The 27,398-nt window shown below is 41.3% G+C and overlaps 3 protein-coding genes across 5 annotated transcripts; 1 reads left to right on the top strand and 2 right to left on the bottom strand.

Moving 5' to 3' along the window:
• On the bottom strand, positions 1-6,408 carry LOC121693003 (MAPK/MAK/MRK overlapping kinase-like). Of its 2 annotated transcripts, none has more exons than XM_042072126.1 (12): positions 5,985-6,408; positions 5,049-5,163; positions 4,631-4,720; positions 4,427-4,497; positions 4,133-4,211; positions 3,544-3,592; positions 3,234-3,412; positions 3,020-3,121; positions 2,147-2,320; positions 1,568-1,691; positions 1,144-1,341; positions 1-654 (listed from the first exon to the last, which is right to left on the bottom strand). In XM_042072126.1, the coding sequence occupies exons 1-12, from the start codon at positions 6,058-6,060 to the stop codon at positions 580-582; spliced, it is 1,332 nt and encodes a 443-aa protein (XP_041928060.1). In that variant the 5' UTR covers positions 6,061-6,408; the 3' UTR covers positions 1-579. The 2 variants fall into 2 exon arrangements, with proteins under 2 accessions (XP_041928060.1, XP_041928061.1); XM_042072127.1 differs by lacking the exon at positions 5,985-6,408 and adding an exon at positions 5,452-5,659.
• Positions 6,409-6,500: 92 nt separating this feature from the next.
• Positions 6,501-20,143, top strand: LOC121693109 (nuclear export mediator factor NEMF-like). Its single transcript, XM_042072300.1, has 32 exons — positions 6,501-6,665; positions 6,941-7,009; positions 7,159-7,261; positions 7,381-7,506; positions 8,118-8,275; positions 8,454-8,521; positions 9,223-9,312; positions 9,541-9,614; positions 9,713-9,783; positions 9,981-10,056; positions 10,146-10,286; positions 10,641-10,849; positions 12,059-12,241; positions 12,589-12,652; positions 12,754-12,842; positions 12,961-13,064; positions 13,150-13,212; positions 13,516-13,628; positions 14,440-14,497; positions 15,101-15,159; positions 15,304-15,424; positions 15,854-16,172; positions 16,324-16,366; positions 16,451-16,500; positions 16,615-16,756; positions 16,908-16,985; positions 17,573-17,770; positions 17,890-17,928; positions 18,037-18,143; positions 18,768-18,811; positions 18,897-18,976; positions 19,737-20,143. Exons 1-32 carry the CDS (start codon positions 6,607-6,609, stop codon positions 19,812-19,814), a joined length of 3,276 nt encoding a protein of 1,091 aa, XP_041928234.1. The 5' UTR covers positions 6,501-6,606; the 3' UTR covers positions 19,815-20,143.
• A 12-nt stretch (positions 20,144-20,155) lies between these two features.
• On the bottom strand, positions 20,156-27,392 carry klhdc2 (kelch domain containing 2). 2 transcript variants are annotated; one of them, XM_042072301.1, is made up of 14 exons: positions 27,080-27,392; positions 26,381-26,633; positions 26,128-26,207; positions 25,910-26,027; positions 25,417-25,529; positions 25,131-25,215; positions 24,953-25,036; positions 24,690-24,770; positions 24,293-24,351; positions 23,950-24,059; positions 23,730-23,802; positions 23,374-23,461; positions 21,474-21,526; positions 20,156-21,048 (listed from the first exon to the last, which is right to left on the bottom strand). In XM_042072301.1, the coding sequence occupies exons 2-14, from the start codon at positions 26,627-26,629 to the stop codon at positions 20,925-20,927; spliced, it is 1,317 nt and encodes a 438-aa protein (XP_041928235.1). In that variant the 5' UTR covers positions 26,630-26,633; positions 27,080-27,392; the 3' UTR covers positions 20,156-20,924. The 2 variants fall into 2 exon arrangements, with proteins under 2 accessions (XP_041928235.1, XP_041928236.1); XM_042072302.1 differs by having other exon boundaries at positions 26,393-26,633.
• Between the last annotated feature and the right edge of the window lie 6 nt (positions 27,393-27,398).

Genomic DNA, 27,398 nt, shown 5'->3' with positions numbered 1-27,398 from the left:
TTTAAATGTTAACTACATTCTTTATTGCCATGGCATTTGTTTAAGCGGTGCAGGTGACAAATTATACACAGGAAAAGGTGAGCACAAGAGGAAGCAGAAGAACAAACAATGGCCAACACTTAATGCAGCGGGTGCCTATATTTATCCTGGACAATAAATGGGTTAGTTTTTACATTACCAATGGTAAAATGTCAGGAACGTACAACATGTCATAACTTCACATTAGAGAATAAGTGCTTGTATTTGTACTTGTCTTATGTGGGTGCCTTCGTCCTTGTTCTGATATGGTGATGGTTCGATCCTCATTGCTACATAAGTGATGTGATGCCAGTGATGGGAATACAGTCTCACCATTTTTATTCACCGTTTTAAAGGAATGCACAAATACTGTAGAGTAGTCCACTGGGTTAGTTTCACTGGAGCTGTGATGGTTCTTCATCCCTTGCTGTTCATGTCCTCACCACTAGGTGGCGATGCTTTTGGAATGAATTCTGTTCCATCCTGAACATGTGGGATGTTCCCTAGTGATTTCACTCAGGCAGGTCATGTATGGACAGAGTATAGGTAGTCAATGGTTGATCAGTATTCCCCACGCTTTCTCTCCAGAGGTGGCATGTAGTATGTTTTGAAAGCTGTGCGGTGAGGTTCTTTGGGCTAAAGCAGAGAGAGAGGACACCACAGGGTGAGGCAGGAGTAAACTGTTACATTCCACCAACCTACATGTAATTGTAAAGCTCAACAGTGCTACACTTGAACCTTATGTAATAAGATAGAACTTACCATGGGATAAACACTTTACGATATGGTCATAGACACATCCTGTGCAGTCAGTCAACATTACAGTTAATAATCCTTTGGATTTGTAAAATTGGAACATGACCATACTGCCATGACATGTTCATGATATGCTTTGTCTCATGACAAGTTAAGTTACACCAGAAGCTTTTTTTTATTTAGCATAATATGACATGGTCAAGTACAATTTCCTAGCTATGTTGTTCTGTTCTCTAGGTATCAGAATGGTTATACAGTGGGTGAAAAATGTCTTGTGCTGCAATGACTAGATATAATAAATACTGACCCCCCACCTGTGCGCCTGTGACTAGAAATGTGATGACATTTTCTGGTGTCGTGACATCTCACCTTTACCAGGCGTGAGTGGCACTTTTTCGAAGTGATGGCAGGCAGGGAACCCCTGTGCGTGATGGTGAGAGCAGGCAAGCTGGACACCGGGTAGGTGATTTTTGGAGAGGGGACGACCACATTCAGTTTGGGCAGCTCCACGGGGTACCGATGGGGATTGCATCGCATAAGCGGATCAGCCATGTGCTTCAGATGATGCTGCGGGACAAAAAAAAAACAAGGTAAAGTAAACAATATATAAGATGAGAGTATAAAAGGTCTGCTTTCTTTTAAAGGACAAGGGAAGAGGAGGTGCTTTGATTTGCAAGGTGAGCAGACAGTCATCTTTCCCACTCGACAGGCGCTAGAGTATGTGTTGACTCCGAGGCTCGGATGATCGGGGGGAGGTGAGCGGTTGGTTTGGTTAGTTTTATTTTTCCGTCACCTGTCTCCTTCCTTGTCTGGCGATGCGCCACAGCTGGTCCACGGAGTTGGGCGTCCCGCTGGTCTCGCCTCCATCGACTGTCCCGATGGCCCGCCGCAGGCTCACCGCACGCTTCTCTGCCATACTGGGAAAGGAGTAAAACTGTGAGTGCGTGCGTGAGAACTCTGGAAGAGCTCTACAGGGCTTTAGCTTTTCAGGTGTAGATTGGTCCATTTTTGAGATTTGAAAATATGGCTGTGAAAATGTTCAGATAACCTCAGACACAGAAGTTTTACTTGCTTTAATTAATCTCAGAGTCCATTAAAAATCTATGGCATGATGTCATTTAACATTTTTTTTATGCAGTTCTTCACAAATTAATTTACATGCCAGATTCTTGTGCAGATTCTTAATTCCACATTAATTACCTTTGGTATTTGTTTGCTTTCATCCATCCCCTGCTGCGTTCATTAAATTTCCCCCACAGCTTGACCAGTCATACATGCTTTATACATAATATTAATTTACTGAAAGGCCTAAATAACTTGATGTATAACATATGCAACTAAGAAAAAATGTAAAGTCATTGAGTGGTATTACCGCTGGTCCTTGAAGAAGGTGTGATGCAGGGCGCTCCGTGCACTGATGCGCTCGTCTGGGTCGTAGGCCAGCATCTGGTAGAGCAGAGACAAGGTGGGGGAGGGGCACTGGGGGATGAGATGGGAGAGCCCACAGCCCTTCCGCGGAGGAAAGTCGAAGCGCATTGCCCTGGACCTGCACAACAGCGGAGACAGGAAACACTTTCATTCGAGCAATGCACCTCACTCAGGAGGACGGCAATCCATCGGTATTCCCATGTCCTTGGGACCACTCGAATATGTTCTGGTTACTCCTTCGCTCTATCTGTCCATATGCATATCCTAACTCTCAGTATTGACTTAAACATTTACTCCAGGCTTAGTAGTGACTTCAAGTAGAATGCAGCCCTAACTCTCGGGGTCCCCCTACAGTTGAGAAGCCTAATAATCGGGTAGGCAGGTCGGTAATCGCCTATAGAGGGCCGCTCAAAGTGCCGTTCGTCATGATATGAGGTTATGTGCCATCAAAATGATTTTGGAAATGGTATCTTTAAACACGCTGTTAAGCCTCTTTTGCAGTGTCTTGTTAAAAGCACTACAACATAACATGAACTGGAAATGCATTTAAATTGCATCCATAACATGAACTGGAAATGCATTTAAATTGCATCCATAACATGAACTGGAAATGCATTTAAATTGCATCCATAACATGAACTGGAAATGCATTTAAATGGCATCCAAATTTCTATTGCAGGCTGAGGTAAAGAACACATTGGTTGCACTAAGTATGTCTGAGCTTCTTGCATTAAAGGCACCCTTAAGAGGTTTTTTTACCTTAATGGCATGAAAGAGATGAAAATGAGGTATAAAGCGATGAGATTTAAGCACATACGGTTTAAACTTCTGGAGCGTAGCACTGTCAGGTGTTCCCAGTACATCATGGATCTTATTCACCTGGTCAATCTCATTCGTTCCAGGAAATAGGGGTCTGAGACTGTAACCACAAAACACCTTGTCAAAGGCATGTATATAACAACATCTAAATCAATATTTCAAGTTAGTGTGGACACAAAAAGAGGCCCAGTTAACAAAAAAAAAACATTCACCTGATGATTTCATAGAAGACGCAGCCAACGCTCCAGATGTCCATCTTGAGTGAATAGTAGCCGTCGGTCAGCAGACACTCTGGAGCACGGTACCAGCGTGTGGAGATGTACTCGGTGTGAGGGGGCTGAGCGTACACACTCCTGCAGGAGCCGAAGTCTGCAAGCTTCAGGACGTCATGCTACAGGGAAAGGTCACTCATGAACTTGCCAAATGCTATTTTTGTACATTTCCTACTGGTTTTGCTAATATTAAGGGCACATGCCTGTGTAAAGGCTACGATCACCAAGGGGTATAACAGACTATACTTACTCTAATCAAAATATTCTCTGGCTTCACGTCTCTGTGAAAGATGCCATTGCTGTAAATGAGAAAAGCATTATCTCATCAATGACCAAATGCGACTTTGGCACTACAATAAAACTGTGGACTAGAAAAACATCAAACATAAAGGCTGACAAGGGTATGCTGATAGTATTTAGGGTCAAAGATTTAAAATCTTGTTTGAGAGTTCTAAAAGTATGCACTGAATCCAGGCAGGTCCTCAGAAAACAGATGAGGAAAAAAATGAAATCTGGCACACTGCTCCCCCCTTGAATACATTAATACCAGATATATAATTATATCCTCAGAGGTTGATGTCTCATACATTTCACAAAGTTTCTTCAGATCTTGTTTGGGTCACACCATCCGCAATCATTTGAACTGTTAAAGAATTTTCAAATGATATTAACCTTCAGTTCACATCTCACCTTACTTGCCTCAGCTAGATTAATCTTTATCCCTAAAACACTGTAACAAACTCCTATGCCGCACATGTGTTTTCTAGCCTCTATAGTTAATACAGGACTTACAGTAATGGAACACACAGGGCATTGGTTCCATCTGTCTTGCAGCTCACCTATGCATATGATCCAGGGATTTGCATAACTGGTACATGTAGTGCTTGATTTTGTTTTCGGGTAAAGGATATTGCCTCCCTGTAGAGAGAAACCTTATATTCAACCAAAGATGGCTGAACAGTGACTGGCAACCATGCTTCAAAATACACTTATGTAATAATATTTCAAATTAAGCCAACCTGGCCTCTCAAAGAGACAGGCTGTCACATGTAATATATCCTTTACAGATTTCAGTACACTCCTATGAATTCAGTGTTTAATTTAGTATATTGCCTAACTTCATGTAGGCCTACCTTTGATGAACTCGTAGATGTTCATGTCCATCAGTTCGCAAATGAGGGAGACGGACCCTGATTCCTGATCACTATAAATAAATAGTTAATAACACAAATTATGTCATTGCATATTTTCTTATCTTCAGTATCATTTTTGTTTGACATATCATTTCATTCATGTGATATATCTGAATAATTTTCTGAATAATCCAAAATACTTACAATACCAATTCATGAAGCTGGATAATATTCGGGTGTGGGTTCAGCCGTTTCATTGCTTGAACTTCCCTTAAGCTGTGAGCCTTCTCCAGGCTAGAAACATATAAAATGAGCCAATGAATCTCCATTTACTATGCATAAATTAGATAGCAACAATGCAGCAAATATAATGACGTCAGTAACATAATTTTGTTGCCCTGTTTTGGGGTAAATGGGAAAAAATAGTAGCCTAGTCTGAAAATCAAACACCAATTGAGAGAATGTACCTTGACCCTAGACTGTATACAAGGTCAGTATGAGGGCATGATGTCGAGTGATGAGTGAGGCTTCTCCAATTACAGTCCGAAGCTACCCTAAACAATTACAGTCTGAAGCTGCTCACACACCTAACCAGCAAGTCACCAGGTGCACTGTGAAGTACCTGTTAGCGAGCTGTTTCATCGTTTTGCAGGCATAGTATTTTCCATCCTTCAGGCTCTGGGTCTTTACTACTTCGGAGAACGTCCCCTCTCCGATTTTCTTGATTATTCTGTAATCTAAATGACAGAAGAACATACATAAACAAACAACTGAAAAGAAAGGTTTATGGCTATGTACCATATATGGGTAAACAACTGCCACATTAACATGAGTCAAACTACAGCACCGTCATGGGCTAAGTGAACAAGAAATTGTTATGCGTTGATTAGAAGTTAGCATTAGCAATAACTGCCATGCATATAAGGCTAGTTAGCCTATTCGGTAGACAAAACAAACTTTTTGATGTTACATTGTAAACAATTCCACTCCATTTGAAACAGTTTGTCTGACAAGTTGTAACTTACTATGCATTCCTCTGCAATACACTGTAGCCTATGCAAACGTAGAAACTACCCACAATACGGTTAAAAGAACTGACATGAAGCATTGTGGCAGTTACATTATCACCACGACGCTGATAGTAATGAAATAAAAAAAAAAAGGAATAGGCTGGCAAGCCCTTTCCTCAACAGTCAGCACTCGCCATGTTAGCTGCTGATCTCATTGTCTCCTTGGTAACCAGGCACGCCTAAACTCTGACCCTAGAGGTGGAGGAGGCGAAACAAGAAACTTTTCTACTGTCTGGTGACCGATGTCAGTGTCACTTGTCCTCTTTTGATCTTTCAGAGACATTGTCAAACATCATCGAGGCATAAGAAAATAACCTTGACATTTGTTTAAATAATACAAAAACGAAAAGAAGAAAAAAAAAAACATGTACTTAAATGATTCTAAAATTCAACAAGCGAACAGCGATTGTGTCATTTCACATGTAATAGGCCCGTCTAGCTCTTCTACATGGCTAACGTTACATATATGTGCTCCTTTGAAGCCTTACCTCTTTTACTGAGGGAGTTACTCAGGGTTGATTCAGACCTACGACAATGCCGTTCCCTTTTCTTGTCGACTTCCATGAAACTGCTTTATTTCATACTTTCCCCCTAAAATTATCGCGGCCGCAATGTCATTATTTTAACATGTTAAATAATCCATAATGGTTTAATGAAACCCATATTACAATTGCAAAAGCCTTTCCACAATCCGCAATGACAAGCATTGTGCACGTAACCCTATTTCCACCACTGAGCGGTTATCAAGAAACACTCCCTCGGCCTCTAGGCAGCCAGCGTAAAACATCTTGCGTATTCCCCGCGTCCTCTGACACTCAGCAGCATGCAGAGCAGAGGCTCCTATCTTGATAGGCACACACGCCCGACCGTCGACCTCAGCCTTGGCTCTCAAGCGCGCGAGTGCGTGTGTTTGCGCGCGCACGAGGTCAATGGGCGTGCGTGTGTGTTGACTTCACACGCGTTCACAGACGCCAGTTTAGCAACTGGGCTTCCGTAGACAAGTGTCCGCATGCGCAGTTGTGCCATGTTGCTAATGTGCAGAACTATGTGACTGTAGTTCAGCGTGCAAATGTTTTGATTTACATTGGAGTTAAAAGAACACCTGACAAAATGAAGACCAGATTCAATACAGTGGATATTAGGGCAGTCATTGCTGAAATCAATGCCAAGTAAGTGCTCTAATACTGTTCGTATTGTCAGGTGGGAGGCTTCCCAGCTTGCTTGATGTAGTATGTTAAACTAATGCTAGTCACTAACTTTGGCCTACTAGTTCATGAAACATTGAATTTGAAGCAAATAAACCTCTCCTGATATGGATCTAATGCATCTTATTACATGGGTAATTGCGTGGTATTCAACTGTATCCATATGTTTACGTCATCACTATATGTCTCAAAAGACAGCACTGCCCTAACAGCTTTCTCCTATCTCTGTACCGTGTTAGCTACATTGGGATGAGAGTGTACAATGTCTATGACATCGACAACAAGACATATCTCATTCGACTGCAAAAGTAAGTGCTGATATGTCACTGTGTGACCCTTCCATCTAGATACGACACCACAACAGTTCACAACTCACGAACTGAAGATGATATGGTCTTAATAGCCTTTAGAAACCAGTGTGAGGATGAACGTTAATGTGTCTGCGTTCATGTTTCAGACCTGACACTAAAGCTGTGCTGCTGATTGAGTCTGGAATCCGAATCCACTCCACGGAGTTCGAGTGGCCTAAAAATAATATGCCATCGGGGTTTGCCATGAAAGTAAGAATGTGAATATAAATGAATCTATACATGTTTTTCAGAAATTCTGAAGAAGTAGAAGAACATTTCCTCACGCTTTGTATCCATAGACCTCATTGACTCTCATGCCTGTTTCCTAGTGCCGGAAACATTTAAAATCCAGAAGGTTGGTGTCAGTCAAGCAGCTGGGGATTGACAGGATTGTGGACTTCCAGTTCGGATCAGACGAAGCTGCTTACCACCTGATAGTGGAGCTTTATGATAGGGTGAGAACCTTTGATTGTGCATTCCAACACTGGAGGATTTCTCCATTCTTCCTGGTTTTATTCTTTTCATTGGTGAAATTGATTTAATAGCCCAATTTATCTCCTTGTAGTGTGGATGGATATGTCTTAAACACATTATTTTTCCACCCACCATCACAGTCATTAGGGGACTCCCCAGCAGACAGAAATTGTGTCGCTTTTACATCATATTTTGACGAGTGACACTTGTTGCCTGGACTATAAATTGCCCATATTCGCCTTATTCACCCGGCGGCCAGAGCGAGGCTACAGGGTACACTTGCCGTTACACCTAAGTCCAGCAGATGGGGAGGTAATGCAGTCCGTTTGCAAACTGCCAAGAAAACTCCCTGAAGAAGAAGAACAGGCCAGTGAACCCTTCTTCTTTTTCAGTGAGCTTTTTTTTGGCAGTTTGCAAACGGAGTGCATTACCACCATCTGCTGCACTGAGGTGTAATGGCAAGTGTACCCTGTAGTTTCGTTCTGGCCGCTGGGTGAATAAGGCGAATTTGTCCCCTGGACTTCAAATTGGTGATGGGACTGTGATATTGAAGCCCACTAAACACCCGGTTCAATTCTGTGTTTTGTGTCAGGGTAACATCATCCTGGCTGATCACGAGTACACCATCCTGAACCTGTTGCGGTTCCGCACTGCTGAGGGAGAGGGGGAGGAGGATGTGAAGATCGCAGTAAGGGAGAGATACCCAGTGGAGAACGCCAAGCCCTCTGAGCCACTCATTAGTCTGGAGAGGTATGGTGGTGATGAGGCCTGTTTCCCTTATTAACTTTAAAAACTCCTTCACCTTCAACCAAAAGGAAATGTTTCTGTGAGGTCATCTTGCAAATCTTACTTTTAACTCAAGGGAAATGTCTCTATGAAGTTAATACACAATTCTCTAAATGTTTTCTAAATGTTTATTAAATTCCAGGCTAACAGACATTCTCTCCAAAGCTCCAAATGGAGATCAAGTCAAAAGAGTGCTTAATCCTCACCTTCGTAAGTAAAGCATATTAATTTATCCCACATACTTCATCCAGTCCCTTACTCTAACAATGCACTGTTGACCGCGATTAAAGAAATGACAAAACAAACACACAATGCACCGTGGTATATCACGGCAAATGTCGGTTACAAAATATGTTATTCTCCTAGGCCTAAAATACACAAGAAAACTTTTAACCGAGCATTGTTGTAGCAGCTTAAAGAGTTCAGAAGTTGTAGAAGACAGAATGTGAAGACATTGTTTACATGCATTTTCCTCAAAGAACGATTAAATAAGTTTGACATCCTAGCTTGATTTCGTTCTTACTTTGTTGAATTGGCTGTATTGTGAGTATTGAACCATGAGTGTTAAATCTTGTCTTGAAATATGTTGACTGTATCGTTGAGTCTGAGTTGACTGTATCGTTACTCCCCTATTCCAATATATTTTTAGTAATAGATCAAATATTATAACGCATAGGAAAATATTAACTTTTAATTTGACAGTGTTTTGCATACAGGGCAACTAAAGGGGGACAACATACCTTGAAATACTGTGTTTAAAGATATATTGTGACTGCATATGGCTAAGTTGCCTGTTATGTGGTATTATGTATAATCCCTATTTGTCACTGTGTTTAAAGATGTATTGTGACTGCATATGGCTAAGTTGCCTGTTATGTGGTATTATGTATAATCCCTATTTGTCACTGTAGCGTATGGAGCCACGCTAATTGAGCACTGTCTAATGGAGGTTGGACTCTCGGGCCTCATGAAAGTAGACAACCAGTTTGATGTCACACGAGGTAAATTATGTCATTTGGTATATGGCATGTGCTTGTTATGGGATGCTGGTAAACAATCAAGGGCTTGGGATGGGGTTAGGGCTTAGCTGAGTGAAGCATTTTTTAATATACATTTGGTATAGTGTAGTTTGATTAGGCCCTCCTTAAATGACTCTGCTACTTTATAAAGACTTGTAAGATACATTTGAAGATGTTGTTTTGGTGGTATAATGCATTGATTTTCTACAGATGTTCCTAAGATCCTGGAAGCACTGAAAATGGCAGAGGAGTACATGGAGAAAACTGCCACCTTCAGCGGAAAGGTGAGAAATAATTAATAAGCACTCGTATTTCCTTTTCTAATTGCCATTCTAATTAACCAATTAATTAAATAATATCTCTCCTTTGTGTTTAACAACAGGGCTACATTATTCAAAAATGTGAGAAGAAACCAAGTTTAGGTCCAGATAAGCCAGCTGAAGAACTGCTGACGTATGAACTTTTTAAAAATCTTTTGAATTTTGTCAGTCATAGTGTTGTGTTTATAACTGATCTGAATTTGTGGTTGTGCCCAGTTAATTATAGCATTCTTGAAATGTAGTAAAATTGTGAGATGTTTCTTATATCAGGATGATATAAATTATCATTGGTGTCATTTTATGGACATCTTTTGTTGTTTTATTCTTCAGGTATGAAGAATTCCACCCTTTTTTGTTCGCCCAAAATGCAAAAAATCCCCATGTTGAGTTTGATTCTTTTGATAAGGTGATTAACTTCATTTAGTTTCTCTTCAATCATTTTGGGCATTGATTCTTTGCCGTTTCTAAACAGCCTTACTGTTCCTTTTTCACCAGGCGGTTGATGAGTTCTTTTCAAAGATGGAGAGCCAAAAGATTGATCTGAAAGCCTTGCATCAGGAGAAACAGGCTATGAAGAAATTGGAAAACGTTAAAAGAGACCATGAAAATCGTCTGGAAGCCTTGCATCAAGCTCAAGTAAACACTTCTTGCATGTGTCAGTTTTTATGTAACAATGGTGATCATATGACACTCATTTAAAACAGAGACATAAGTCATTTTCATGAAATGGGCACAAACAGCATATTGGTTATTTGTTTATTTATTTTATTCAAATTTGCTTTTACCATTTTGTTGGTTGATCCATAAGTATAAGGTGTCTGTTTTTTTTGTCTAAACCTAAATTGATGTTGCATGTCTGTATAAGAAATCAGTTAGTGAAATCACTTGATTGTCTGAATTGCTTGTCAGTTTGACAATGATTGTTTAATGATTTGTTAATGATTACCCCATTAACCCCCACCGTGTGTGGTGTTGTGTCTTGTATGGTAGGAGGTGGACCGGCTGAAGGGTGAGCTGGTGGAGATGAACCTGCCCATGGTGGAGCGAGCGCTGCAGGTGGTTCGGAGCGCTCTGGCCAATCAGGTGGACTGGGCCGAGATCGGCCTCATTGTGAAGGAGGCGCAAGCGGCCGGCGATCCCGTGGCCTGCGCCATCAAGGAGCTGAAGCTGCAGACCAATCACATCACCATGCTGCTCAAGTAAGCATCCCGCATACACAGTACAGCACTTTCAAGATGCCTGTCTGGAATTTGGTGGAAATAAATCCTACAGTTCAAGTAAACATTACAGTAAATTGGATATTACATGTATGCTTACTCACCTGCAAGATGCTTTCATCCTTAGAAAAATATAATGTGTTTTGAGTACTATTATGTATCCTTCCTTGGGACTGAACTGATGTTCCTTATGTTAGGGCCTTGTACTAGTTAAGCTACAGACACACCATTTCATATTACACAGTAATTACATACAGTGCTGCTTGAAAGCTTGTGAACCCTCAGACATGGTCAGTTGTTTTTTCAAAAAAATCTGAATAACCTGATGTAATGCACATCCAAACCCCAATTTGTAAAGCTGACCTTCCAAATAATAGACAGAAACAACATTTTTTATATAGTTACATTATATATTTAGCACAAGTGGTTTAGTTCACAAAAACTGAAAATATGACTTTTGCAGAAGTATAAACCCATGTAGTTTCTTGCAGCACCTCCTTTTGCAACCACTACTTCAAGTAAACATCTTCTGGATCCATTAACCAGTGTCTCACATCTGGTTCTGCGGATTTTTGCCTACTCCTCTTTGCAGAACTCAGCCAGTTGAGAGAGGTTGGAGAGTCAACTGGCATGTACTGCCCGCTTCAGATCTAGCCAAAACATTTCTATTGAATTGAGGTTTGGACTTTGAATAGGCCAATCCAGAGTATGAGTTCTCTTTATCTTAAGCCATTCCTTGGTCATTTTGCTTGAATGCTTATAGGGTCATTGTCCTGTTGTAAAATGTATTTACAAAGGAAGTCTGTTTGATTAGTATGCTTTTTTGATTATTTCAGCACCCAAAATATGTTTTACATTAATCAATTACCTACTTGACTTTACCAATGCAGCTGGGGGTTCACGTGCTTATGTACATACATTAGTTCCAAGTTTCATGATTTTTTTGGCTTCTCACGCAATTTCCTCTAAACAAGTCCATGTATTTGATAAATATACACACCTGAGAGTTCATATTTAAAAACTGGTGATGATAAAATCATGATAAAACAACAGAAAACTCCAAACTGTTCAAGGGATTCACATACAGTAATGACTTTGTTTTAACAATAGATCAGTTGGATCATCATGTAATCGGTAGGTAATTATTTTGGGGGAGTTTAGAGACTGATAAAGTCTATGTATGTTGAGTAGGAACCCATACGTCGGCCCAGAGGATGAGGAAGTGGAGGAAGAGGAGGTAGTGGAGAAAACTGAGACGCAGAAGGGGAAGAAGAACAAGAAGAAGGACAAAGAACAGAGGGGCAAACTGCAGAAGAACAAGCCCATGCTGGTGGACGTGGACCTCAGCCTCTCTGCATATGCCAATGCTAAAAAGTGAGTAAGAAAGCCTCAGCCTCTTTACATACAGTATACCAACACAAATAAGTGAGTTTGGTGTATTGTTATTTTTAATTGAGTTTGCAAAACAAGACATTACAAATCCACCCGAGTATTTGCTGTCATCTAACTGGACGAGCTAATTTGCATTAGTTGATACTAATGAATACTACTGGCTTTGTCATTGCATCGTTACAATAAAATGATGAAAGACTGTTCCCTGTGATCGGCCGTTCTCTATGTATTATTTTTGTGACCATATGCTCCACCTTTGTTTTTGTCCTTGCTGTTTTTAATTTATTGTAATGTTTTTAATGTGTTTTTTTTTTTAAATATCTCCCCAGGTATTATGACCACAAGCGCAGTGCTGCAAAAAAGGAACAGAAGACAGTGGAGGCTGCGCAGAAGGTGACACAGTTGTTCTTCAGATCCTGGCTGTTTTACCAGACAATGGAGCCCAAAAGTCTATATACTGAGCTGTTGTATTCATCATTTCTGTCTCTATGTAGGCTTTCAAGTCTGCTGAAAAAAAGACAAAACAGACCCTCAAGGAAGTTCAAACTGTTACCAACATTCAGAAGGCTCGGAAGGTGTATTGGTGAGATGTTACATTGTGCACCATCCAGGGTCAATATTCCTGTCAGAATGCCACTGTTGTTATGCTTTAGGTAGTGATGGTGGATACATTGATGCTGTGCTCTGTCATGTTCTTTTAGGTTTGAGAAGTTCCTGTGGTTCATCAGCTCAGAGAACTACCTCATCATTGCTGGTAGAGATCAACAACAGAACGAGATGATCGTCAAACGATATCTGAGAGCAGGTACGTGTGTGTGTGTGTGTGCAATTGTATCCCCCCTGGCGTGATGACAGAGATAGAGTGTAAATAGAAATACTCTTCTCCTCAGGGGACATCTACGTCCACGCTGACCTACACGGAGCCACCAGCTGTGTCATCAAGAATCCCTCAGGTAACATAACTTCCAAAGTCCAGATAGCGCTCTTTTAATATAGACTTTTAATACTGTGTTGATCATGATAATTCTTTATTTGTGATCTGGAACCAAAGATACTAAGCAGACAGAATGCTGCAGGCAGTACATATGTTTCTTGGTGTCAGTGTCCCATGAATGTTTATGTGTGTCATTGTTTTCAGAAGTCAGAATCACAGTCAGTCTGTGTGTTGGTACTCTCTCAGTCATTATTGTCACAGATGACTGACTTTTTAATCCACGATGAGAACTTTGAGCAGCACTAACTACTCTTTCTGACAGGTGTGCCCGTTCCCCCACGCACGCTCACAGAGGCGGGCACCATGGCGGTGTGCTACAGTGCCGCCTGGGATGCCAAGGTCGTCACCAGTGCTTGGTGGGTCCACCACCATCAGGTGAGTCCCTTCCCACACCCCATCTGAACACATTCGCAGCTCACAATAGTTTACAAGTCAAGCCGTCAATATTTAAATTGCTGATCCTAGCACTTACCACCTGACTAGAACTGACACTTGACTGTTTAAAAACAGCACTCACTGATGCACTTATTCCTATTGTACTCTACCTTTTTTAAATTGTCGTAGAATTGTTGAGAGAATTGCTTTAAAAAGCTTAAACTGTTTACCATGCTGTTAGTCGCTTTGGCTAAAAATGCGTCAGCCAAATGTAATGTAATGTAAAAATTGTCAATATTGTGTTAGTCTTCTAGCCAGAGAACATTTGGGTATTAGGTGACATTGTTCTCATGTACATGAAGTGAACTGAAAAAGACTGATGAAACTGAAATGTCTGCCAAGGGAATATAAATATAAATGTACCTTTGGGCGATAATCTGGCATGGTAATTCTACTGTGCATTGACCTTTCGAAATGAACAGATACATAAATGTAGCAGAATGGCTTTATCATCCGACAGGGAGGGGGCTCTCTGGTGTCCTGCTTAGCTCACCAATATCTGCAGCAATCTGTCAGGAGTGCTATTATTGGTTGTTCCCAGAGGAGCTAGCATCTATATGGACATTGGGATTGTTGGGAAAGGCAATATGGTGTACTGAGTGTACAGGTGCCTTTGTGCAGCATTGAAAACAAGGTTGCATATAATTTGAAGTGTACTTGCTGAGGGTGCTTTAGTTAGGGGCACAGATGGTTATCTGTGCCCCTGTCAGCTATGTTCATGTCAGCTATGGGTCCCTTTCTCTCGCACCAGGTATCAAAGACTGCACCGACTGGAGAGTATCTCACCACAGGAAGTTTCATGATCAGAGGTACAAGGCATCATATTACACCTTCAATTAACTTCATTACATGCCTTAAAGCGATGGTTCGGAGTAATTTCACCCTAGGGTCCTTTGCACCATGACCCCGAGCCAAACACCCTCCCAGAACCTTTTTTCCCTTGGTCGAACCCTGGTCGAGTAGCGCTGTCAGAAACTAATGACGTTCTGCAGTCGTGATGGAACCAACTTTTATCTCGTAAATTACCCCACTAATAATGCCCGGAATGGTACGAAACTTCTGCAGTAGTACAACTACGACCTTTAGTCCAATAACGAGGCATTAGAAAGTTTGTAAGTGCACCAGGAGTTTATTTAAATAAGACTTGCCTGATTATCTGCTACTATACCGCTGCGTCAACATTTCTTCCGTGATTTGGGAAAAGCCTGTAAGACCTGTTTACGGGGTCATGGTGCAAAGAACCCTAGGGTGAAATTACTCTGAACCATCGCTTTAATATAGGCTCTAAATGATAGTACATGCATTACATGTCAATACACCTGAGAGAATGGCAGTGATTGTATAATGGATGAATAAACATTACTCACCTCTTTTGCATAACTAAAAATTGAATTACACGAATTGTTATGCAGGAAAGAAAAACTTCCTGCCTCCATCTTACCTTATAATGGGCTTTGGCTTCCTCTTCAAGGTACATCTTCTTATTCCTTAATTCAGCTTTTTCTATGAATGTCACGTTGTGAAATATATTGGTAGAAATCAATGTAAATACTATTGTTCAGCATTTACACATAATTTGCAAGTGATGCCTTTTGGTGTGTGTGTGTGTGTGCAGGTAGATGATGAGAGTGTACTTAGGCACAAGGGTGAGAGGAAGGTAAAGACTCACGAAGAGGAAATGGAAGATGTGGCCACCAGCACTGCAGAGCTGCTGGAGGAGGGCGAGGAGTTACTGGGTACGACACCATTCGTGTACACATGTTTACAAGCTCAGTTCTCTCATGACCACTCATGTATTCATGTATAGGCACACACAGTCATTTCCTATGTATTAGCTGCACTGTGTATAGACTGCAGGGCAGTGTTTTATGCAAACTAAAAACAAAACCATGTATTAACCGCAGTGCCCAATGAATCACAATCAGATCGTGCTTTAATCATAAAGAAGAATAAAGAAAATAAATCCATTTCCATATATAGCCCGCCCCTGTGTATTAACCTCATAGCTGAAGAAGTGTTGCAAAATCAATGTATAAACCTTAGTTAATATAGTCTTTTCTATGATTGTTAGAGGGGGGTGGGGTGGTTAAGTTGTGTGTGTGTGTGTCTTTAGGATCAGTGTTGCAAGGTGTTTAATTCTATGTTTATTTTATTTGCCATGTCAGGAGAAGACAGTGGGAATGAAGGGGAGGCAAATGGAGAGGAACAGTGCAGTAGAGAGAGCAGGCCAGAAGGAGAGACACCAGACCAGACCGACTCAAAAACAACAGCAGGTGAAGAGGAGGAGGAGGAGGAAGAGGAGGAAGAAGAAAGCAAAGATCTAGAACCACTGGTCGAGGAACCTGAGGACGTTCTGGATGAGGGCCAACCAAAGGCGATGGCAGAGCAGAAGATGGAGACAGAAGTTAAGAGTGAAGACGAAAGTGCGGATGTTGCTTTCCCCGACACGACCATCTCCCTCTCCCACTTACATTCCAACAGGAGGTGCGGACAGCATCGTCTGATGCAAAATTCGCTTGTAGAATTATTCAGAATTTTATTGATCCAATGTGGTCTTACACTATATTAACTTTTAACCAAGGTATTATCAAGGGCCAGGCAGTAATTATTTATCTTTATCTTTTCCCCCCTCCAGAGTGGCTCAAGCTGCTGGCTTTAAACAGGAGGTCTCTAACCAGGTAAAAATGTCAGTTTATGGTCAGCACTGAAATAAGTCGTCTTTTTTGCTCAGACTGTTCTTTAACTCAAACACTATTGTGCAGGTGGATGCCGATGGACAGGCTAGGAAACACTTGACTGCCAAGCAGAGGAGGTAAGGATGGGAATCACACCCGCTGCAGTTCAAAAGTTGATCTTTCTAACACATCCACTGGATCCCCAAGCTAATGCATATCTGGATGTATGGATGCATGTCTGCTTTTTGAAGGGAGATGAAGAAGAAGCCGAAGCATGATGACGCCGATGACCAAGACGAGCCAGAGACCAAGAAAGAGCCGGAGAGCAGCCAGAACAACAGCAGCAGCAAGGGTGGAGCGCCCACACAGCCACTGCTGAAGAGAGGCCAGAAGGTGACCGTCAAATACACCCGACATGTTGCTTCATCTGAAGGTCTCATATCTGGGCTTGTGGAACGGTATCGCATTTAAATGTGGACTGATTAATATCTGCGTTGGGATAAAGATATATTAAAGTCGATATCTGTGCTTTTTGTGTTCCCAGAACAAGATGAAGAAGATCAAGGATAAATACAAAGACCAGGATGAAGAGGACCGAGAACTGATGATGAAACTGCTAGGGGTAAGAATGCGATATCAGGATAGTAAAATGTATACTCACATATCGAAGAAAGTAAACAATTAAATATATTGGCAAGAGAAAATGCGAGAAATTTTGTAGTGAGATGTGTAATGGTTCAGTGCCTTGAACCTGTTGGCTGTAGTTCTGCTCTGGGTAAGAGAGATGGACTTGATTAACATACCCAGATGGACAGGTAACCTCTTGATTAACATGCCCAGATGGACAGGTAACCACTTGATTAACATACCCAGATGGACAGGTAACCTCTTGATTAACATGCCCAGATGGACAGGTAACCTCTTGATTAACATGCCCAGATGTTTGTATTGAGTGAGGCTGAAGGAAACAAAACAGTTCTGACTACGTAAGATTTTTGCCCTCATTTGGTCTAAAAAGGAATGGAGTGGACCTTGTAATACACAAGGCTGTCTTACATAAAAGATGAGAGAAAGTGCTCAAATCTATGATGACATTTTTTGATACAACAGAACGTACAAGATACAACAACAGAACGTGCTGAATGCAAATGAAATCAATGAATAAATAAATGCTAAATAAAATAAATGTTTGTCCTTCATGCCTTGTAGTCTGCAGGCTCGAATAAAGAGGAGAAAGTGAAGAAGGGCAAGAAGGGGAAAGGAAAAGAGGAGCCCATGAAGAAGGGGCCCCAGAAAGGGCCCCAGAACCCCCGGCCACAAGAGGGCGCTGTGAAGAGGCCGGAGCGGCCAGCCACAGAGGACGCCCAGGCAGGGGGAGAAGGGGCTGCCCCAGAACAAGATGACAAGGTGCTGGCCGCTAATGTTTGTGTTTGCTTGGTTTAGTTTAGTTATGTTGGATCATTTCTGTGAATGACCTTTCAAATACATTGGCAGTTAACTCCCTTGTTTCTTCTTTCTTCAAATAGGAAGCAGATGATTTGGACCAAGATAACCCAGGGGCTGAGGTGTGGTTATTGTTTGATCATCAGTGAAAATGCTGTTTTCATGATAGCATCAGTCTCTGTATTAAGTTGTAAGCTAAATGAACAAGGGCTCTCCTTTCAATACCTCAGGAGGCGGAGAACCTGTTGACCTCTCTCAGTGGCCAACCCCACCCTGAAGACGTGCTCCTCTTTGCAGTGCCTGTGTGTGCACCTTATACGTCCCTCTCCAGCTACAAGTACGTGCTGAACATCATTTAAGAGAACCAGGGGAAAGATGGAATTATTTCTTGAGCAGTTCTTTCAATGTTTAACACCTACAGTAGCAGGGCAGGTCATGGATTATCGGAAATATCATTGAATTTTACTCCAGTTTACTTCCATTATTACTTTACTTCCATTATTCCAGACATATCATTTTTGGCGCAATCAGGGAATTTTGTTGTAGCAGTTTAAAATTTACTTGCTGAAAAAAAAAACATTAATACAAATATTTTTCCACGCAGCATTGGTGTTTATATCTTTTCCTTCACTTTAATTATTGCTTGCTCCTGAAATTTAAGATTTTTGTCAAGGAAAAGTCATGAAATTTTACATTTGGCTAGAGTGGGAACCCTGACCTTGGTACCTCTCTGCTTACAGTGTCTAACTACTGTTGACTTGTAGCTAGCCTAATTCACAGTGCTATTCTTCGCTATGCTAACGAACTCTTCTCAGTCAGTCACCTTCAGACACCATGTTTTTTCCCCTCTTATCTGCCAGCTTTGTCTTAAAGATACAGGATTCAACTGCTCCGTAAAGATGAGGAAATCTGGTTGATGGCTAAACTAATCCTGTGTATTGTTTGGGGTTTTGTCTCATAGGCACAAGGTGAAGCTGACCCCTGGTGCACAGAAGAAAGGGAAAGGTACTTTAAAAATCATGTTTGTGTCCTTAAAAGTTTAACTAGACTTACTTCCAGAATAGTACTGACCTTTGCATTTCTGTGACAGCGGCCCGGACAGCAGTATTAAGCTTCATGCGTGCCAAGGAGGCCACGACTCGAGAGAAAGACCTCTTCCGTAGTGTGAAGGTAACAGCTGTCTGCGCACCTTTGTTCAGTCACAGCAAATGTTTAGAGCTACACTGACCACACAACTAAGGTTACTAGCGCAGTTTTGTTGTCTTTGTTCAGTGGTATTTGATCTCAGATTTAGTGAAAATATTTGTAACTGACGGTTTCTGGTACTACCATCCCTCATATGTTTGACTCCTTTCACTGCCCAGTGAAGATGAGAAATACTTACAGATCCAAGATGCATATTTATAGCCAAGAGAAAGTAGACAGTGGAATGGAATCAATGAAAACAGTTTTCAGCACAAATACGTCATAGCAAAAAAAGGCTGTGAAAGGACATGGTTAAAGGAACCGTATGTAAGATTGTGGCCAAAACTGGTACTGCAATCACTTTCAAATTACTGTAGAGCGGTGTATCCCCTCCCCCCTGACTGGCAGAGCTGGCAACCGGATCTGGATGCCGAAACACTACTGACTTCGTGATTAGTAGATAGGTGGAGGGTGGCGCATCCGGCCAAAACACAACATGACAACATCAACATCAGTTGAGGGCTGCAACTTCACATTTTAAATGACAATATCCTGGCCGGACTACTGTTGTCAGTGATATAAGTATTTGAAATGAACATGATTTCTTAATGTCTAGTAACATATCAGGGCCATTTTATGATTAATTGAAATGCATTTCTTACATATGGTTCCTTTAATAGGCCTGCACATGCTCTCTGTGATATGTGATGTGTGTATCCCATTTTGTTTTCTGTCTGCTCTGCAGGACACAGACCTGTCCCGCAACATGCCGGGCAAAGTGAAGGTCTCAGCTCCAAACATATTGGCAGCCAAGAAGAAATGAGCCTGCTGGGTGTCTGGCCTGGACCAAAGAATTTGATGGCTGATCTGTACATACAGTAACATGCTCGGGAAAGACAGACAGAAGCTATGAATTTTACCCTTACTGCCTGGTATGGATATAAAACCTAATCCATGCTCATGACTGCTCGTGGAAAGAGTGGACATTTTGTTGAGATTGAGGACCTCAGGACTGTATTAGGGGCGGCTGCTTCACCAACACAATTGTGTAATATCATTGTCATCTTACTGCAGTGTGAGGATATGAATATATTTCTTTTGCCTTTATTTGCATATTTGTGTGAAGTAAAGATAGAATTTTAATTGCAAAAACTTCAGACAAAGTTTGATCACTATCCTTTGGTTACGTTTATTTTCTCTCCATTCCAATTTAAAGGATTTAAAACTAAATGTCTAGACATCTTAATTTTAAAAAAAATGTTTCTGGAAATATTTTGTGCAAATCAAACGACAGAATAGTTGTTTTGTGTTCAAATTTGATCAAACTGCTACAGTACACTGTTTGCACGAAGTCCTGACCATTACATTTTTTGAGTGTTCATAAAACCAAGTGAAGCAGACATACATGAAATCACAGCAGAAAGAAAAGAAGCAGAAAAAACACACACATACAAACACACACACACACACACACACAGACACACACAGCATTTTCTTTGCAAACATAGGTCTGCACACCTTCAGAATACACACGCAGCACAGAGCAAGTCCACAAGAACAAAAATATATATAAATATATTTTGACATATGTACACAATAAAACTATGCATTCAAAAAGAAAAGCAACTCAGCCATCCTCACAAAACTGGCATCTTTCTGCTTCAAAATAAAAGGGACTCGAGGCAAGTGGACATGGGTACAAATCCCTCCTATCACAACCTTTTGTTTTGACGTGTTCTACCGCTGTGACTTGAATTGTCATCGTGTCCTGCCCTCTGATAACAAACAATGCTTACTCGCAGGCAACCAAGTAATTTCTCCAGCCTCTAGGGGCAAGACTGCGGCAGTAGACACACACACACACACACACACACACACACACACACACACACACAAATACCATACATCCAAGAGTGTCAGTGGCCTGCTCTGTTTAGGAGCCCATGGTGTTGACGCTGCTCATCCTCTGTTTGAGGCTGTTCAGCAGATGCTTGGGCAGGTAGTCCCAGATGGTCTCCAGCTGATCTCTGTGCTGTACAGCTGCCTCCATGCACAACCTGTGGAGCAGCAAATCATTCACAGTCTTAGGATACAGAGTTACAAGTGATATTATAAGTGACTGCAAGTGATATGAAGTATGATCAGCTCATTACTGTTGTTACTCAGACATGCTAAGATGATTTTGTAAAAAATGATGTGGAAATGAATGCAGGGGTTCTTTGTTTGATTGACCCGAGGTGCCCTGAAGGACAAAATGTTACATGATGTGAGAGGACCAAAGACCACATTTGTTTTCACACACTTTGTTATTTGTGACAATCAGATCTACCTGTCCTGACATGAAAAAATAATGGACTAAGGCTGAGGCAACCAGTTGCCGTATTGATTAAATGGCTTGTTTTATCAGTAATTTGATTTGATGGAACAACAGGTCAAGAATGTGGGTCAGTCTACAACAACAGAGTTCAGAGACTTCACTCACCTCGACAATGTCTTGGGCTGGACATTGAACACCAGTAGTTCATTGCTGTGGGCCTGTTAAGATAATGATATCATCAAGGGGTACTGCTGCCAGGTCAATTCAGACCGAGGGCAAAGGCACATTCAAAACAGTAACATGATTCTGTTTGACAGTCCGACTGCTTGTTGTACATTCAATTATTTATTTCCTGGGTAATTCATAGGTAAACTCAGTCATGTAATTTACCTTAGCACTCAACACCACCATTAGGTTCACATAGGAGCAAGAGCAACTCTAGACAGGGTGGAATACTCTCAGGGGGAAAAGGTGGCATTTACAACATTTAGCAATGCCAAGGCTTCGGTCCAGGAAACAAGTTCTACTTAAAAGGCGCTTTAAGCTTTAAGGGCTGTATTTTACACCCTGGCGGATGGCGTAAAACTCGTCCCCCCCCATCCGCGCAAAGTTTAAACAATGTTTATGTTTTAAACAATGCGCCCAGGGGTGTGGCAACAACTTAGGGAGTGGCCTGGCGCATTGTCTAAAAATCGCTATTGTACACCTGGTCAGAAGTCTATGGCGAGTTGTTTATATGTTATTTTAAGAGTGCATTGTCAACAGTCATATTGGCAGGTGCACGCACCATCCTTCGATCATTCATGAACGCACACCAGCGCACGTCCATGCAAAACATTACAAATTGCACGATTACAATGGGAAACATAATTAGAATAAAGATATTACGAAATACTGTACACCATCATTAGTAGTTATTCACCATCATTTGCAAATTGGTAATGACGGTTGAAAGTGATTAGGGGAGAGGCGAGAGACACGTATGGAGCACAGCTGAAGACGCACTGTCACGAGATATAAGCAATTCCTCTCCTCTGAAGGATGAATGTTGTTTTGTTTAGTCATTTGAGCAATATTTGTATTTGTGTTGAGAAAAAAAAGTGTTGCTTTTTTCAGCCTATGTTTTTCGATGGTAACCCATTGTCAGTCAATAGTGAAAGTAACTACATATAACTGTCTTGTCGTTGACTGACACCTTGGTGAAGTTAGTTTCACTTTGCCAATGAGTTCAAATAATAGACGAGTGCAAATGCGTGAAGGCTATGCTAGGTTTTAGTAAAGCATGGTTCAGTGAAATGATATTCCATATGGTCTCACAAGCAGCCTCCTTCAAATGCGCCGTAGAATGTCAAAATACCGATGCATTTATTTGACATCGCGCTTTGCGCCGTTAAAGGGAATGACGGATGTCATTCTCATTGGTTTAAATGATGTTATGCCCCAAACACACCCATATGACTGATTAAAAAACCTAGGAACACCTTGTTGCACCATGCACTCGACGTTTGATAACGAACCCCTCCCAATGTGGACTGGACATCCTACTAAATTTGAATGAGCTTTTGACGAGTGACGATGCGCTTTGTCATGATAGGGCCCTAAGTGATGTTACGCCGTTTCTAAGCTAAAGAAAATTTGTCACATACAGCAAACATCACCTCACCATCCGCTAGCTGCCTATGCTCTGAATACACACAAAAAAAAAAAAAACACATGGTCTCTTTGGACAGTCCAGGCTCCAAAAACGGCCTTGCCTGGACCATAAAAACAACAAACTGTTCCAGCTAGTCACCGACGAGACAATCGTTTAGAAGAGTTTCAATTGCACAAGAGGGAGGGGAGGGACATCACTCGCTTAGAGCCTTTAAACCCTCGTCCCCCAAAAAAGTGAATTCTTCAAATAGTTGCTTATACACGTACCACTTAATGATTTTGCGCAAACACTTTTTGTTGGCTAAGGATGTAACATGCAAAACAATTTTTCATTATACAGTTTACTAGTTAAGTGCACAATAGGACTGGACACTGAAGAGCTCATTCCATTTTGGAGGGTATGGATACTTACGGCTCGCTCACGGGACAGGAGATTATTGGCACAGCCTCCAAACACAAACACTTCTCCCTCTGGGCCATAACACGTCGTATGCCAGAGCCTGCACCAGGGAGAGACACACCACATCATCCTCCTCCATTGCAACCAGAGAGCCCACAGGCCCTTAAGGTGCACTACCAAACTACACTTGCAGGTCAAGCATTAATGCTTCAACCTAACAGCTGTTAGATTTTTCCATTGTAACTGAAATAGTAATTGAGAACAGACAGACATTACAAAATGTAACACATTAGCCTGCAGCTGAGAGTCTGTTTTCATTTTCCAGGTTTGCAAGCCATCAGCTGTTGAAATGTACAGGGCCTTAGTACCTTGGGTTCTCTGAATGCTTGTGCTTGAAGGACTTCCATTCATTCTTGCTGATGCAGTACAACCAGGCATCACCTGTGGACAAAATTTCAGAGCTACGTTAAAAAATCTGAAGAGCTGTTATTCTGTGAGAAAGACATTTACATTGACATGTCAATTAATTACATTTACTCACAGGATTCTGTAAAAGCATAACTATACTGTTACTGCATCCATACTTACTCAGTGTCTGTCTGTTAGTGGTGAACCCACCAAACAGGAATATGTGGTCTTGGGACACCGGTGTGAAGGAATGCCAGGAACGGCCTACCGGACCATTCTGGGGCACAGACCTAGGAAAACAGGAATACTAGCTCAGTACACACCAATGCAGGTGGAGATGGTGCTAACCTATGGAAATCGTGAGTACTGACAATAACAAGAGCTGTTGCTGTTTAAGGTCATCTTAAATACTGATTGAACACTAAGCATTATATAGGGAGTATATTTCTCATTTTCCTTGTTTCTGTGTGAGTGTGTAAGCAGAACATTTTCTCATTTTCATTTTCTGCTTAAATAAACTTACATCTCGCTCCATTCCCAAGTGTCCAAATTGATGTAATACAGGTCATTCAAGCGGTAATTCTGGGTGAAGACCACAGATAGTCAGTACACAATTCAAGCACAACAAATATGACTTTGGGAAAGTCATCAAAATGGGACAACAGTCTATTACTAGACAAATGACTCACTGTTAACTAATGTTCCTTTATACTTCAGTGGACTTAAATGGGTAATCTTCCATGATTGTGAAGGATTTTAAACACACAAAAGTATATGCACCTTCATTACACAGAAAAAGCCACCCCAGACAAAAGACTAGGTCAAAAGAAAACTGTTCACACAATAACATAAATGGTCTTCTGGGATATGTTTTGCTTTAAAGGATAAAGAAACATGTTTTAACAACTTCATCAACTCACCATATATCGACCCCCAAACACGTATCCTCTATTGCCGACAGTTGCACAGGCATGAGCTGCCCTCGGAGATGGCGAATTACCCTAAACAATGGGAGAGATAAGGAAGGTCGGTCATAAATTATTCACTCCTATAGATTATTTACACAATGCATGTAAATAGAAGAGTAAGTAAAGGGACCCGCAAATGGTTGTGAACAAGGACATGACTGACCAGGTAATGATTGTGTGACTGGTTTGACTTTATAACATACAACTGGGCCCACCTTTGTGACTGGCTGGCTCCATGTCAATGTTTCCAAATCCAGAATGTGGATATGGTTGTTCCAGCCACGTGCTATATGATTGCCCTATGACAAAAAGACATACATAAATAAATATCACACCAAAGTTCATATGTACAATGCCCTTTTGTCCCAACTGCTAATACATTTAACAACTCACCATAATGATAGAAGTCTCATCAAATTCAAAGGTCCCTCTATGACCCTCTTGTGCGAAGTAGCCATAGCCACCGAAATACACCAAGCTGTTGATTGAAACATACACCAAAAAAGTAAACAGAAAAGAATTCACAAGACTGATTCTCAACTTCATAATGGTGACATTCTACAATAAGAGGACTACTAAACCCTGACCACTGTGATTTTGAAACGGCCATATTGGACTTGTGGGTAAATACTTACCATGAACTTGACTTAACAGTTGAGTATTTTACTCTGTCCCTCACCTGTTCTTGTACACCCAGCAGCCCAATTTGTCTTTGCAGGTGGGGGCCAGGCCTTTGAGATTAGCCACCTTCTCCCAGCGCAGCACAGGAGACCTCAGAGGAAGACGATACACCTGAGGGGCAGGGGGCAGCATAGCAGAGGCACAGTCACAACAACCACCGCTTACCATCTAGCTAACCACATGATCCTACAGGTCACACAGGTAAGATAAGCCAATAACTGGGATAAGGTCATAGATAATATTACCAGTACAATCGTATGCTTTTGGTTACTCAATGGTTGGTTTAATTAAATATCCCACTTTTGTATGACTACAAGTCAAGTCAAGTTTATTTATATAGCGCATTTCATACACAGAGGTCATTCAATGTACTTTACATAAACAAAAGCAAAATAGCGAATAAAAGCATAGAAGGGCAATAGTCAGAGAATATTTTTATTCTCAAATGAAAGATGCAATACAAATGGTTTCTGTATTTAAGTATGACTTACTAGGTTGGTGTTTCCATTGGTATGGTGTCCTCCAAACAGATAGAGAACGCCATCAACACATACACCACAGCTGCCAGACATGGAGGCTGGCAACTCACCCTCGGTTTCCTGCATTTTCCTGCAGAGAAACCAGCATTAAATGACACTCAAAGAAATTACACACTTCAGGCCAATGAAACCCATCATAAAATCTGAACAGCATAATACAAAATAATTACCATCTTTCAGTTTCCATGCTGTAAATCCACATTTCACTCCTGGGCAGATACAGTTCAAACAGCCCCATAGCCTCTGCATTCTGATTGAGGGGAACAATTTTTTAGAGAATTTTTCAATATCGAGCATTAACTGAAATACAACTACTGCAAATCAATTAGGCGAGTTAAATTATTCAACTGAGTAAAAGAGAAAAAAAAAAATCAAGATGTTCCCATAAAGAAATAGTGGCAAACCTTGATGTTTAAGCCTTACTTGGAAGCATACCTTGTATCCTCCCCACACATACATGAAGTTTCCATCAACGACAGCGATGTGACCACTGCGCTCTGGAGGAGTGTCCACCTTTGACAAGTGTGTATCAGAGTCTACCACCACCTCCTCCTCTTCTTCCTCATCCCACACCACCCAGTCTCTCTCATCTTCATCTCTCTCAGAATCCTCGTCATCATCAGGCCCTATTCTGGGCATACCATCAGGCAAATCGTCCTCCATCTCGGCCATGCTCCTGATAAGCAATCAAAGCAATTCACAAGGTGAAATTTAAGCTCCTCTAATCATCCATCAATTGCTGGTGTGATGACACAAATATTGCAGTTATGTGCAATTTGTAATTTCCTCAACGGCTAGCTGAACTCCTATGGCAGCATCCGATTAGCAATGCTTTAAGGCTAGGTTTAGGCTACCCATGGTCTTTTTTTATGCCAACACCCAAACAACTGATTCAAAATAAACTTGAGGCTGAGAATTTCGACCACAGTCAAGTAATGCTATACTAGTTGAATAAGGTCGCGGTCTTCGTTAGCACAGCGTGTTTGAGGGATCAAAACAAATGCACATGTCAGCAGCAGCAGGCATGTCAACAAGAAAATGGCAATACGAACCAACACATACATAAACAACGGATGCGGTGTAATATGTATGGTTAACAAATTGTTTAAGGTGTATTCTTACCGTTTAAACCAACCAAACGTTCTTCAGTTCGTGCTAATGTTGATAACGTGAACGTTACTGTAAGCAGTACTGCTGCTGTTCGTTCTAGCTAATGCTAGCAGGTTAAACTAGGTTAACTACATACCTAGTGCAGCTGCATGCACTGGAGTTTACGAACACTAAAGGAGAACCACCTGCAATCTTGAGACCAAACGCGCCAAAAAATATTGTTAAAACAAGCCCGTGGTGGATCGGATTGAGTTAATTGCAACAGAGGCGAACAAATTATATTTGTTTAACTGCAGGAGGCCGGACCGGAAGTGAGTGGTATCACCCCAGA

Source organism: Alosa sapidissima, chromosome 19, assembly GCF_018492685.1.
Source record: "Alosa sapidissima isolate fAloSap1 chromosome 19, fAloSap1.pri, whole genome shotgun sequence".
NCBI lineage: Eukaryota > Metazoa > Chordata > Actinopteri > Clupeiformes > Clupeidae > Alosa > Alosa sapidissima.
The sequence above is the reverse complement of the archived record's forward strand: the minus strand, read 5'-3'. Positions and strand labels throughout refer to the sequence as shown.

Coding starts and splice junctions, on each gene's coding strand:
- LOC121693003 (XM_042072126.1), bottom strand. CDS start 6,060: ATGGAAGTCGACAAGAAAAGGGAACGGCATTGTCGTAGGTCTGAATCA. Junction 3,593..4,132: donor TCCCTGGATCATATGCATAG/GTGAGCTGCAAG, acceptor TCTCATTTACAG/CAATGGCATCTTTCACAGAG. Junction 1,342..1,567: donor CCAGACAAGGAAGGAGACAG/GTGACGGAAAAA, acceptor TTTGTCCCGCAG/CATCATCTGAAGCACATGGC.
- LOC121693109 (XM_042072300.1), top strand. CDS start 6,607: ATGAAGACCAGATTCAATACAGTGGATATTAGGGCAGTCATTGCTGAA. Junction 16,757..16,907: donor TGCTGAAGAGAGGCCAGAAG/GTGACCGTCAAA, acceptor TTGTGTTCCCAG/AACAAGATGAAGAAGATCAA. Junction 17,929..18,036: donor AAGATAACCCAGGGGCTGAG/GTGTGGTTATTG, acceptor TCAATACCTCAG/GAGGCGGAGAACCTGTTGAC.
- klhdc2 (XM_042072301.1), bottom strand. CDS start 26,629: ATGGCCGAGATGGAGGACGATTTGCCTGATGGTATGCCCAGAATAGGG. Junction 25,216..25,416: donor TGCTGGGTGTACAAGAACAG/GTGAGGGACAGA, acceptor TTCAATCAACAG/CTTGGTGTATTTCGGTGGCT. Junction 21,049..21,473: donor CAGCCCAAGACATTGTCGAG/GTGAGTGAAGTC, acceptor GCTGCTCCACAG/GTTGTGCATGGAGGCAGCTG.